This window comes from Monopterus albus, unplaced genomic scaffold (assembly GCF_001952655.1).
Source record: "Monopterus albus unplaced genomic scaffold, M_albus_1.0 scaffold44.1, whole genome shotgun sequence".
Lineage (NCBI taxonomy): Eukaryota > Metazoa > Chordata > Actinopteri > Synbranchiformes > Synbranchidae > Monopterus > Monopterus albus.
This window is the reverse complement of record NW_018127924.1, coordinates 892,852-907,625: the sequence shown is the minus strand read 5'-3', so window position 1 is coordinate 907,625 and position 14,774 is coordinate 892,852. Positions and strand designations below refer to the sequence as shown.

Here is a 14,774-nt window from a genome sequence, read left to right as displayed (position 1 = left end):
TCCCACACCCAATAAAAGAAGAGGAAAAGTCACCCACAGAGATTCTTAAATATCTTTTCAGCTGGAGCAAGATGAAGGAACTGCACAAAATCAGTGTGTGTGTGTGTGTGTGTGTGTGTGTGTGTGTGTGTGTGTGTGTGTGTATGAGGCTGCACAGTTTCCCTTTTCACTCAGGTTGGTGAAATACAGTAGCATAAGGTGATTTATACTGATCTGTTTAATGTTGTTCCAGCTCATATTCCATTTACACTCTAGACCTCAGTCTACACTGACAAATGAGGGGAAACAACAGAGAAACAAACAGAGAAGATGCAGAATGCAAGAAGAGGAGGGAAGAAGAGGTTGTCAGACAGTGAACTCTCCTTTTTCCTCTGATGGTTTTTGAGGGAAGTGATTAACCAAAAAAAATCTGGGAAAGAGAGGCGTGCAGCATATTACAAACTGCTGATGCCCCAAAAACATTGCACTTTGACTGTATTAAAACTCATCCATCAAGCCAAGTAATCCAATCAATAGTGACTGAGAAGACTGCCACACTGATAACGCAGTTTCCACATTTCTAATCTGTTTCATAGGCTTTTCAGTTGTAACAGATTTACTGTATGTTGTATGCTCACCATTAACAGGAGCACTACATAAATTATATTTTCTATACATTTGAAATTATACAGAGAAAACAGTGAAATTGGTTGTTTCATATACAGTCTGTATTCTGTCAACAGTGAGAGGGTTACACATAAAAATGTTGACTGCCAAAGTTAATGACATTCATCCTGTGAAGACTTGCACCAAACAAAATATTTCTAACTCCCTCTACTGTGATAGTGAATCCAATGGAGCCCCTAAAGGGTGGCTAGAGGGGGCCATGTCCATGTGCTGGACATAAATGAAACCTTTATCAACTAATAATTAATAGTTATGTTTAAGCATTTAAACTGGAATGAATAATTAGCAATGCCTTGGCTGATCTTATGTGACTATTATAACCTGATTATGTTCGCATGAGATCAGCCAACGAATTAAACAGTATGGAATTTATTTTACACTATAATAATGTATCTTTAGCTTTTTTATCAACTAGCCTAAGCCCGAAACTCATCTATGCTGTATAGACTTTTTTGTGTGCCACCCCATGGTTTTCACTGGTCCCTTCTAATGCCCCCACCCCCACTAATCCTAAATATGGCATGCCATGTCATCTGCTGTGTCATGGTACACTTGGCCTACTGTACCTGTCTGGGTGAGTTGTGTATAATTGCGCAGAAACACACAGACATACACACACACTCAGGCTGTGGGTTAATAAAATAGCTGTGGTCCATGGACAGACGGGAACTTTCTGTTAGAGCTCAGGCAACCAGGCAGCTTCATCCTCAGCACTTTATCAAGCCATCAATCACATCTCGTAAAAGCATGAGTACATGTGGGAGCCTGTGCATGTGACTGAGACAAAGAAATATGGAAAGTGTCATGGGGTAAAGAAAGAGGGTATCAGAGATGGGTGGGTGATGGAGGGAAAAAGCAGAGTAAGAAAAGATGAAAGCTAGAACTAGGGATCAGTGGTGACAAATGATCAGGATATTTCTGTCCTCATGCACTGATGAATGGTGCCCTCAGTGGCAGGTGAATTAGGCAGCCATATATAGAATTCAATGAGAAAGGAAGTAATTGACCTGTCTCCTTCCTCTGTAAAGTGCTATGCCTACTTAAAAGTCCCTAATCTTGTCTGAGAAACAATGAGCCCTGTTAACTACAATATTATACTGTTAATTAATGTGGAGAAATGCATAATAGAAAATTCCCATGGTGCAGGAGAGCAAAGCAGTAGAGACCTCATGAAATCAAGTGCTAAACTGAAGAAAAAAGGAGCACAGAACCAGAGAGAAGCCATGGTACGCATGGCAAAAGGTGAGCAGAGTGTCAGTGGGAGAGAGATGAAAGAGAAAGAAACGAAAACTGCAGAAAGCTGTGAACAGAAAGAAAATCATAGGTTGAAATGTATAATTTAAACAGAAGACATGTGCAACAGAGTACACGTTCCTCACCGATGAACGCCACTGTTGCACATGACGATGTGTGTGGCTCCCAGACGTGAGCAGAGCTCTGAGGCCACGGTGAGCAGCCCCACGCCAGAAGCCCCACAGGCAGTGTACTGACAAGCAGCAGTGCGGCGGCAACTGATAAAACTCTCCATCAGACGGTAGAGCTCCTCCAGAGCACCGAGGGGACGCATCAGCTGGGCAGAAGCAAAGAGTGAAAGAGAGAGATTAAGACATAATAAAATAACACTGCCAAGGCTGAGTCAGATTGAATTCAGGTTGTTCTAGTACTGTAGTTTTTACAGACTTCTGATAAATAAGGCTTAGGTATTATTTGGTCGTTTTATGTAGGAATTGGGGAATACTTTATGGGTTACTAGACACTGAACCTGTTGCCACTGTAGCCAGGGCCACTACTTGACTTTACACATCTATTCTGCGACTTGCCGTTCCAGAAGCTCCAAAATGTTGGATTTGCAGGCAATAAGATCATCTTCCAGTCATGTTCTTCAGGTTCTCCAATATATCATGTAGCAAGGAGTTAAAGGTTATTCTTACCTTATCTATGAGGGCAGCTTTAGGCGCAGAGCTGGGTGGCACATTGGACTGATCTAGGTAGAAAGCCCTAAGGGAAAAATAACAGGTGACATATGGAGTGATTTTAGCTAAATGTCCTCTGCAGCGAGATACAACTGAGTCACTGATACTGCACCAGACTGTTTTTAACAATCATACACAAGCAATTTTTTAAAACGCAGCATAGTGCTGTTTTCTCTGCGTCATTATGTTGCCAGGAGCACTGGCTGCTTTTCTGGGAAAAGTAGGCCACCTGCTCATTATGAAGCACCAGCATCTGACTATCAATCATGAGAATAACTTGGGCACATCTCAGCAGAAAAAACAGACTAAGCATCTTTTGTTCTGGGCATCACTCCAAATGCTATTGCCTCATTCATTCATTGAGTACAATCAGTTTGGCGCTATTCTCCCCTTTCACCACTGGAGGCAGTGCTGCACTGGTGTTATGAGAGAGGATGTATGCTGCAATGAATCCATCTGAGGTGGTGCAAACTCAGTGGTCTCTGACTCCATCAAATCCAGCAGTGTGCTAAAAAATAGCTACCCTACCACCACATTAAACCCCTTAATGAAATAAAAACACATACTGCATTACTTCTTACTATAAGCAATAATAATGTACAACACAGTCACCGATAGGGTATAGATTTCTGAAATGGCAAATAGTCCAGGAGAAACTCCGTTATAAGAAATTCAGCAACAACAACATCTGAGGGGAGGGAATTATTTACAAGAATCAGTGAAGCAGGGCTCATTCATCTGCATTCACTCAGTGATTAAAATCAGGCCAAGGTGGTGTTCATTATGACTGTGGTATTTCCACCTGCCATAATATTAACAAAATTAATTAATCAGAGCAGAGTTAACACATCCCCAATTTACAGCTTTTATAATGGTTATAAACCAGCCACACAAATGCACACACAAACAGTAACCACTGTAGCAGATGTACCTGCACCCACTGGAGCTACCATTACATATGACAAAGCCCTAAATCCTCCATAGTACACTTGCTTCATCCATTTAGGCTAATGTGGCAATGCAAGCAAATCTATTTTACCTCCAACAACATTCTTCCTATACTGTAAATACATCTATTCTGAGATACAATACTTTATGCCTTCACTTGTCAAAGGTCTCCATGTATTTAATCCCTATCAAACAAACGATCCTTTAACCTTGTGGCTCTACTAAATGACTGTGAACAGAGTTTGCTAAGGGTTTAGATGGAGCTAACAGCTCATGTAATTGGTTCAAGATGGCCTTATAATTTAAAAGATGCTCTCAATAGACTAGGAGTTACAGAGCACCTTGGGATTAAATACAAACCTCTGCATGAACCATCTACAATATATGAGAGGTAGCAGGCCAATCTTTGGCTGGGGTGACAGTTTAAAGCTCCAGATATTTTATTTCCTCATTAAAGTTTCTGCAATAAACACCCGGTATCCATACTGTGAGACTGTATACGTCTGTATACGAGTGTGCACACATTATATTTGTCTTTGCGTGAGTGTGTGGCATTTAAGGACTGTGGAACAACAAACAACCTCAGTAAATGAAAACTTGGATCCAATAGCTTCCAAACAAAACAGGTCAAACAAAGAGTGAGATGAGATTCAGTGATAAAACACCAAAGAAAGTTTACTATAATAAAAAGTTTGCTCTGAAATATTCTGGCTCGTACTGCCTGTTATCTGTCTACTTCAACTGTGAATCCACTCACACTTGTCCCTCTTGTTTATCTGGCAACAAGACTTATCTTGAAGGTCTGTAATAGAATCTGTCTGAGAGGAGTTTGTATAAATGCCAGACTCCACTTCATTGTCTCACATTTGTTTATCAGATTCACAGTAAATAAAAACAACCTCTTCTTGCCCTTGCACACATCTTTCACAGAGCCAAGGTCATTATTATCTCATGCTCTTGTTGTAAGAGTTGTTCAGACAACACCACTGACCACAGCCACAGCTTGGGGGATAGAGCTGATTCTCCTGGAGATTTCCAATGACAAACTAATAGGAGTCACACTACAAGTGATGTACGTATGGTTTAAGGGAAACCAGCACTACATCTTCTCAGCTGATGCTTTGTTAGAGATTTATAAACATTCATCAAAGATGAAAAATGAAATTTTAAACCCACATCCATGTGCGCAAACACAACACTGTCAGCCTAACATATTACATAGATAGTACGTATAAAGTTTAAATCTACTGGGTGTTTGTTTCTTCTCCCACCTACTATGCCTGCCAGATTGAAGCCCCTGAACTCTAGCTGCTCTGTTTTAATGGCAGAACATCAAGAACCCCCCACAGGTTTTGCACAAGCTTATGATTTTTCTTACCCACTGGCATTCTCCAACATATGGGTTTTAAAAATATATCAGCTTCTCTCTTTTATTCTCAAGTTTTTCAGTGGAATTTAATGCCAATCAAAACTCCAGACCACCTTTTGTCACCCAGTTTATAACAAAAAACAAAGGACGCAGTGAATGTGGTGCTGTCATTTTTGCTTGTAGTAGAAATAAAGAAAACCGCCAGTTAAACTTGCTTTTAATTTTTTCTGTAACAAGTAAACCTGCACCGGCCAGAGCCAGTCAAAAAGATTTTTATATGGTGTTCTAATGGAGCATTTGGCTGCACGCCAGAAATGACAAACTGAATGCAACTGGTTTTATTCTACTGACTCAATGAGAACATGTCCCACTCAAGGCCCTTTTCAGGAGGATCTGAAACAGGAGCACATCATCATGACATTCTCCATCCAAAAGGTACAAATAAAACAATATTGATCACTGAAATACTAAGAAAGAGATGAGAAAATCATTTAAAATGAGCATCTTGTGTACACAAAGACAGAATGGATTTACTGTATTCAACACATGTAACCCCGCAGAGGTGATTGCTTGTCCATGTAAATCACGAGTGACACACATCATCAATGACACTGACTCTTATTAAATCTGCCACAAACGTCTGCAGTGTGTGGCGGAGCTGCCAAAGGGCTAATAAGGGCTTCCTGGAGCCCTAATATGCCACACTGATGCTTCTGCACTGACACCAGTGAAATAGCGTGCAATGTGCCAAGCCTTCTTCCTATTTACACCTACAGCCAAATACTACAGCTATATGTCAACCACAGCTTAATATGGAAACACATGCCACCAGATAAAGCCTGAACACTCACCTGAGACATGTGGTATATGTTATGGCATGTGTTCACTGGTAAAAAGAAAAGACGGCTAACCACAAAATACATTATAGAGTTCCTGAATATGTGCCATTTCACACATACTGTATGCTGTTTAAATTAAGTCATTATTGTCCAACAAGAGACCAGGAAATGTCCAGTTACTCCATACAGTTACATGACTATAGGATCTCGTCTAGCTTAAAATGTTGAACAAATTTATAATACTGCTCATAAAAGAAAAGTATTGGTACCACCTTATAGAGACATTTTTTAAAAACCCTCAGAAACAGCTGAAGAGACAACAAAAGGATTTTTTTTTTTTTTTTTTTTTTACAATTATCAAACATCACCAAGTGCATTGTGGCTGTTCAATGATAGCAACAAAGAGAAAGAAGAATAGAACTGGTTCTCTGATGGTCAACCTTGCATGCTTTCCAAAGGAGTGCAGTGCAAACTAGCTGGATCAGAACAAAGCCCCACCACCTTCCTCAGTGCTCTTGTGAATTAAGAACTTTTCTGGTGCAACAACTGTAATATTTTCATTACCTCCTAAAATGGAAGATCAGTGAGAAGAAAGCTATGTTTAGTCATATGTTTAGGACAAACATATGACTGACCATCCTTTCCATTGCCTCCCTGCTGAAGCTAGGATAATATCCATGATTCTGATTGCTCAAATAAGCCATAGTTCATTAATTTTGTGGGAAATTCTAAGACTTAGCCAACTAGCTGACATGCTGTTACTTTTGCTCCATCCTGAAAAATAACTGTCTGAGAAGCTTGCAATGCTAATGCATGTCAGATGGAAGATGTGGGAATTTACTGCAGTAGTTAAAGCTTTAGTAATCCTTGTCCTAAGGAGATATACACCACGATTCACATGTAGCAACTATGCTTTGAGTTTAGCGACATATTTAAGGTGTGTTTTTGACAGTGGTGGGATTCATGTCTATGTGTTGAACATCTTGAAGTGATTTCACACTGAGGTGTCCTTGGACAACAACAACAACAACGCAAAGCTAGTTATCAGAGATGCTTGTACATAGGGTTGAAGTTAGCGGGTTATGTGCATATTCCTGTGTCTGTTTGTGAAGATATGTATATATCTGTATGTGTGAGATTAACAATGCCTAAGCTGAGACAGAAGCCATTACCTGATCAGCTAGTAGCATCAATCATGTTGTAGTACATGTGATACTTAAATTTGTAAATTTACTGTACATTCTATACACTGGGTCACATTTGAATAAATGCAAGGACCAATCTATACTCCAGTCACAGGCCAAGAGAAATAAAAGAAGAGAGGGAGCTCGCTACTCACGCTCTGATCTGCAGCAACAAGCATTTCTGTTTAATCAAGACAAACTGCACTGCAGTGTGTGATTTCCAGTTCCTTTTATCAGAAAGAACAAACACTGGGAGCACAAGTAACTCAAAAGCTGTGCTGTGTGGTAATAGCTGATGACTGTTTAGCTCACAAAGCATGAAAAAGCATGCAATATTATAAAATTACATAGACCACATTTATTGAACAGTGCTATACATTCTAGCTTAGTACCACCATGCCATTACTATACACCACTTTTCAGACAAAATTTTAAAATTCCACAAAAGGTTGTATCAAAAAGGAGTGTACTATGAGATGTGGACAATTCACAGCCTTGTGGTATTTCTCCACTATCGCCAATTGCATTTCAGTTAGGGAGAACAGCCAGTGCTTGCAGGCAAGTCTTTAGTCTGTCCAGCAAAACAAACATATGGAGTAATCTAAACACATCCACTTACACTCACAGGTTACTGTTACACCAGCAAAAACAACATGATGCACATGTAATTCAAAAATAAGTGTAGTATATGCTGGACCTTCTCTTTAAATCTTTCACAATGCTTTATGTACATACTGTAAGAGCAAGAGAGAACGCAAGATGAAAACCTAATTCCCTCCTAAATTCTCTTGTCAGTACAAGCAAAGTTTGATGAAACCACAAGCCTCTCTATGGATAGATTTGCAGACTATTCTGGTTCTCACCTCCCCACTCTTCCCTCCCCCTTATCACTCCACTGAACTCCCCTCCCTGGTTCCAGTCTGCTCTGGCAATCTACAGTAAATTCCCCTTTCAATTCTCCCTTCTCCCACTCTTACTGTTCATACCATTCTTTCCTATTCAGATTTGTGTGACTAGCCAGTGTGATAAATGAGAAAATCTGCAACAAAAATGAGACATTTACATCATTCCCCAGATGAAACTTAACAATGGCATTCTACTTTTGCATTATGAGAAACTTAGCAAACAACAAAAGTATGACTAAGGAAATTTTCACTTTGGTATGTGCCGGGATTTCAAAACTCTATATGATTCACATCATTTTCCTACTCATCAAGCCATTCAGTGACCCTCGTGCCCTGTGGATTGGGGCACTGTCATCCTAGAAGAGACCACTCCCCCTCAGCATAAAGGTGATCACTCAGACCAACTTGATTTGCAGTGACGCTTCGATCTAAAGAGACAAGTGGATCCAAACCGCGCCAGCAACATTCCCCACCTGGGGTGTAATAGGAGTCTGTCAACATGGAAACATTTGAGAATCTCAGTTCAGTAATGCATGTGTTGGGCTGTTTCTTTCAGTCAGCCTCTGGCAGCAGCCCATAGTGTGGGTTTAACCCAACTCTGGCATGGCCAGGCTCCAAGCATAACTACTGTAGGTGGCTGAGGTTGGAACGCTGCAATGGAGAGAAGAGTGACATCACAGCCTGGTCTGTGGTCAGCTGAAAGACGCATGACAGCTGGCAAAAGAAAACTACTGGCAATATTACATGTAGTGTGACACTGTATTCACTGACTACTGAACGCTTTACTATGATTGCTACAAAGAAATACTCTACAAAGGAGGACATACAAGTTTGGTAGCATGTGCTCAGTAAAATGAAAGAGGGCCCACAAAATGCCAATATTCTTATTTGAAAAGGTTTTAGAGTCTCAGAGATTAAATGACCAAGCACAATGCGGTATCTGTGCTGTGAGAAACTGGACACATAGAAATGAATGCTCAATTATTTTCACTCAAATCTAAACACTATGAACAGATTAAAATCAGTGGACAATCTGAGTGAATGTCTTGTTGTGGTGTGCCACTATTAACATACTGTAAAACTCTCCAAAGTAGATTGTGCCTAAACATAAAGATGAAGTATCGCTATGGGCTCTGGTCATTTAATTAGCCACATAATCACCAGCAGATGTTTAGCTGAAGCCTACGTGTTGACCACTCTCCCTCCTCCGTATTCAATGTGGGAAACACACTCTGGGTAGGCTTCAAACACCTTTCCAACAATGTGACTGATTTTTTCGATTACCAAGACCATGTTAGTATATACCATGTAATCGTGATATATCTAGTTCATCAGCAGCTGAGCTGGCACCAAACTCAATTATACAGACAGACAAAAGGCTCTGATCTATGATAACAGAGTTGAATTAACAGACCTTAAGAGGATGTGTGTGTGTGTGTGTGTGTCTGTAAATCCATCTGCCAGTGTTTTTGATCAAACACTCAGCTTAGTAAGTCAAACAGATCTGCACCAACACCAATATATGGCATATTGTACAGTCTAACAGTTTCTCAATATAAATTCTTAATGTGTCTTGAGCTTTCACAGACACACACATCCCTCTATACACAGCTGGTTTAAATAAGAATTTCAGCATCTGAAATTACAAGATATTATCTGATATAAGAATACATTGATATTCAGACAGGCTACTGCATAGTTCCGACACTCACTCAAACATTAAATAAAACCAACCACTTATTTCTACTCCCAGAAGCTCCTGGTTCTTTGTATCTGTTTCCACCTCAATAAATTATCCACACCTGGCCAATCACAGATGGTCTCGGGAGAGCAGCAAACCAATGGGGTGTAAGGTGAATGAGTGCAGCAGCTGTACAGAGGCAGTCTATCAGTGCTGCTGACATGCTGGGTACTCTCATCCAATCACTGCTACCTCTGCTGTGTGTGTTCGCAACCAATCATAAAACATTCATGCTGTGTTTTGCTCAACCAATCACCTTGAGGCCCCGCTGGGCAATGAGAGAGCCCAGCCGAACTGAATGGGAAGTAATCTTGATTTATATTAGATCTAAAAACATTTTAGAAAACTGCCAAATCATAAAGGATATAGTTGTGTGTATATGACGTAACATACCTCAGCCTCTTGTGGTACTGTTTGACCTTATCAAATGAGGCAGTGTTAATTTGGGCCTGGTATTCTTCCACTGAAACACTGTCTCTGTAGTAGTATCCTTCCATACTCTCCAGCGCTAGAGAGGGATCAAAGTATAACAGTGGAAAAAATGATAAAGGTATTGTGATGATCAATAAATCAGCCTTCATCAGCTGACTTATATTTACCTACTGTATCTAAATATCCTCAATATACCTTGAGTGAAGAGCACCGGGTAGATTTTGATGCCTCCTCCGTTTTTCAGCCTGTGAGGCAGCTGGGTGAAATAGAAACTCTCCAGGTAGAACAAAACCTTCAAGGCCTGGCGGGTGCCCTCCACCTGGTATGAAATGGGCACATCTGCCAGCAGAGAGACATAACTCAGAACACAGTTTGAAACTTTATTTAAATATCATAGAATTCATAAGTAACAGTCAGGCTATAATGGTGCCACTGTCAAACGTAAGATAGAATACTCAGGGTACTGTACACACTGGCCACCAGTGGCTCTCCTTCAAATTGCTGGAAGCAGAACGTAACCTTCTCCAGGTCATTTAGGGCAACCTGAGTGTCCTCCAACATGGCCTGTTCATCTGTCTGAAGAGAGAAAGACAGAAAACAGTGGTAGCGATGATGTATTTAGATCATTTTCTTAGTAAAAGTACCTAAACACAGAAGACAAATTAAAAGGAGGACCATTAGTAACAAATGTATCTGTTTACAGTTCTACTGGACAAGTTAATAAGTTGTGTGTAGGAGGGATCTGTGTCAAATCTGGTAAACTGGGTCATGTACAGTACCACCATTTGAAGCGGAATCAGCTGGGCTACAAACTGAAAGTAAAACCTGCATTTATACTGTACTTATACTCTTGGGTAGTTTCATTGTTAAAATGCATCAGGTTTTCATTAAATAATCATGTAGTCTAAGTAAACTTTACATCTACAAATAAACTACTAAAGGATACAATTTCATCCCCCTCCTGGAATGAATCATTATTCTAACTGTATAAGGAGATGCTCATCTGAGGAGTGTGCTTGTGTTTAGACACTTGACAGTGTGTGTATCCATATGTCTTGTCAGTTGTAATATTTGACTTGGCGTGTTTGGGACTGTTTATCTCTGTCTGCGTGCATGTTTCCCAGTCAAATATTCACTCAGCATCCTCACACACAAACAAACACTTCTGTTTGTGGCCACAGCGATGACAGCTGAGATATTTTTGAACTGCGATCCCATGCACTCCCCCCTCCTTCCCTTCTTCTCTCCATCCACCACATGCACAGAGATAAACTGAGCAAGGCTGGAAGAGGAGCTTTTTTTCTACAGACACATATGCCACGGTCCAACGTGTGACACTGGGGTATCTGCTTCACTGCCAAGTGTTGGTGTGTGTGGGCAAGTTTATATCAAAAGGCATCACATACATACACTCCCCTGATACAGACACACACACACACACACACACACACACACACACACACACACACACACACACACACACACACACACACACACACACACACATTCAGTTAACACAAAGATGCAGACACACACACCCAGAGCATCCCCAGCTCATCTCATGTTTCCGTGCACTCAAGAAAAATGTGCTGAGACCGGTACTGAGACCCTGTTTTGATCCACATGCAAACTTGAAAGGGATGAAAACATGTACAAGAAATACAGAGGGACATAAAGAGAAGGAGATCATGGCAGGAAGAAAAAGAAAATCAACAATTTGTGGGTGCTACAGCTAAACTGCACACCCCTCTAACATAAATAAACAGCCACCCAGAGCACTTGCCCCTGAGAGCTGACAGAAAACAGACAATGCATCTCAACACCTCATCAAAATAGTGCCACAGCAAAGAAATATTTCAAGATTTCTTTTCCAAAATAAGATGAAATAATGTTCATTTACAGACATATACAGGGCATTATAAATCAAAATCAGCACACAAATTTCTCCACATTATTTTGCTAATTTTATTATTTTCAGGGCTGTTTAGATGAACACGGGCAGAAAAACTATTAAACAGATTGGATTATTTAGATGTAAATATTTAAACTATATTTACATGTGTTTATTGCTCATTAAACTTATTTGTATTTAAACCCATGTACTGTGGTTCAGAACCTTAGTGACGGCAAACCAGAACAGATACTGTACATACACACTCCATAGACTCCGTTGTCTTTGCTTAGCTGAATCTCACTACACTTATTCTTATACACTTATCTTGCAAGCTTTCAGCAACTCCAGAATGTAAACGGTATTCATATTTGATGGTGCAAAAGAAAAATGTAATAGATGTGTGTTCTGTGTAATCTATGTACCGTATGGTACCATAATATCAAGGTGCCATTTTACATGAATGATCAGGTTCCAACAAATTCATACAACTCTTTTTTTTTTAATCTGCAGCAGATTACGTGAAAGATGAGACTTGTCTGGTGCTCACCAGATTGGGGGAGAGGAGAGACTGGAAGTAGAAGAGCAGCCCAGCTGTGGCAATCTGCTCCAGCCAGCGGTGGCTAGCTTCCTGAGCCTCCTGAAGGTCCTGAGGGTCTGAGCTGTCCTGGTCAGGCTCCCTGCCTACCTTGTGGAACTGAAAGGGGACACAAAAGCTAACTCTGGAGGTAAGGAGTAAAACGTTTTTTAAAATTCAACTATTATATCATGATGCTGCTGCTACAGTTTTCAATTCCAAATCAGATATACTGCATCATTTACTTGGTTGAGGACAGCCAGTAGATGTTCTGAGAAGGCGCATACAGCTGCAACTAGAGACTGGCAGAAAACCATGTCTCGACGCAACTGGATCTCTGAGTCTAGAGGGGAAACATGAGGATATGAGGCTGAGAAGAAAGCTGTGATGTAAAAAAAATAAATAAAAAAGGAAAAAGAAATTGAGCAGCACAGTCAGGAGGAAAAGAAGACGCCAGACAGAGTGAAGATTAACAACTGAGATGTAAAGTGGTAAGGAAGAGGTTAAAACAGCGTGATAGAAACACACAGTGTGAGTTTATTCATTTCTTACACTTTGAGAAAGGTCACAAAAAGTTTATTTTCTGAAAATAGTGTATCAGAGAAAAGAGAGCAAGTGACAGGTGTGAGTGAAAAATAACTGACAGCCAAAACTGTCTAAGGAATACAATTGGAAAAAATGCAGTTCAGGGGTTTATGAACTTAGAGTAAGTATAACTCCATAAACCAAAATCAATACTGTATATGATAAAATATAAAATACAGGAATTTATGAACTAAAAACGGTTGTACAACCATCCCAACCACTACCTTGGTAAAAAAACAAAAAAAAAATAAAACACCTTTTCTAGTTCTTATTACATCAGTAGTTCCTGGAGGTATGTAAAGGAACATAACACTGAATTTCATTAGAACAGTTTCCCTTGAGGAGAGAAAAAAACAATAAAAATGGAGTAAACCAACAATTTACTGTATTATTTAATGAGGCCCATTAATAAAACAAGGCACCTGCCATTTTTAAGGCCTCTGGCTCCTGATACAAATATATATATATATATCTACTTCATATAAGATTTTTACTTTCCAGCTGGAGCCGCACAAATCTGTTGAGAGGTGTGTTTAGGAAAAATCTTAATGCCTTTTTAGAGGCATTGCAAAGTTCAACCTGTGCTTTGTTTTTGAGATTACTGTCATACTTCTTATTGCCTGTGACTATATTAATATACAAATTATGACTTAAAATTTGTGCTGCAGTCGGAGAAGAGAAGGACAAACCTGTATACTGTAGTAAGACCAAGAGCAACCGTGTCTTCACCTCTGGGGGGGGAAACAATCCAGTGAGACAGTGAACAACCTTACAGTATATCAACTCCCAAAGAGCCGTTCTCCTTGACTGAAATAATATGACCTATACTATAAACTCAGCCCCTTAAAAGTCATAAAAAGGACACTGCTGCATAACTCTTCTGCTCCATCCCAGCTCCACGGCTGTTTATCTTCACTTACAAGAAAAAAAAAACATAATAAAATTCAGCCACAGGCAAAGATAATAATATAAATCCACATTTGTTTATAGCCATATTAGAGCGTGGGTAACTTGGCAGGACATTGGACTATATGAAAAAGTCATCATGGGGAGAGTGTTGTCGACAGGTCAAGCTGCACATTAATATAAACTCTGTGTATTTGTTCTCTCTTTCTTGTGATCACTAGCTCACCTTTCCCAGGAGCATCTCATTGGCGTTGGTTCTAGGCTCCTTTTATCTGTATGTTTGCTTGTGCTGGTGTGTCTGTACTGTATGTCTATATTGTGTACTGTATATGCATGTGTGTGCATTCAATCACAAAACCACACACTATCTTCTTGAATAAATGAGGCTGAACTCCCTGAAAATCTCAAAATCGCATTAGTTTGTTTTTTTTAAGCTGCTCATATTCAACTCCAACCCTGTGGTTCCAATTTATGTACCCCAGGATGGTTTTTACTACACAACTGTAACAGAGGTTATTACTGCATCTAATATACATGCTACATATGCTGAGCATCACTGGAGAACCAGCCATTACTTTACCTCCCAAACCAGGTGTGCTTTTCCTTAATATTGAAAGTGAGGAAGCTTTAGGTCATCAACATTGTGCATGCATTAATGTACAAGTGCATGTTTGTTAACTGAGGTACACACTAACCTTCAACATATTTAGCAATGGTTTGTGTGAGGGTCTGAACGCTGCTGGGAAGGTTCCAAGGAT

General features: G+C 40.0%; 1 protein-coding gene across 1 annotated transcript in view; it reads right to left on the bottom strand.

The window, feature by feature from the left end:
• Positions 1-14,774, bottom strand: part of prex2 (phosphatidylinositol-3,4,5-trisphosphate-dependent Rac exchange factor 2) — a 76,050-nt gene that overhangs the window by 5,618 nt on the left and 55,658 nt on the right. The window contains exons 30-36 of the mRNA XM_020599995.1: positions 12,771-12,868; positions 12,499-12,645; positions 10,531-10,633; positions 10,253-10,396; positions 10,019-10,133; positions 2,598-2,664; positions 2,046-2,236 (exon numbers count right to left, since the gene is read on the bottom strand). Of these exons, the coding sequence (XP_020455651.1) occupies positions 2,046-2,236; positions 2,598-2,664; positions 10,019-10,133; positions 10,253-10,396; positions 10,531-10,633; positions 12,499-12,645; positions 12,771-12,868 (865 nt within the window). The remainder of the gene's footprint in view (positions 1-2,045; positions 2,237-2,597; positions 2,665-10,018; positions 10,134-10,252; positions 10,397-10,530; positions 10,634-12,498; positions 12,646-12,770; positions 12,869-14,774) is intronic.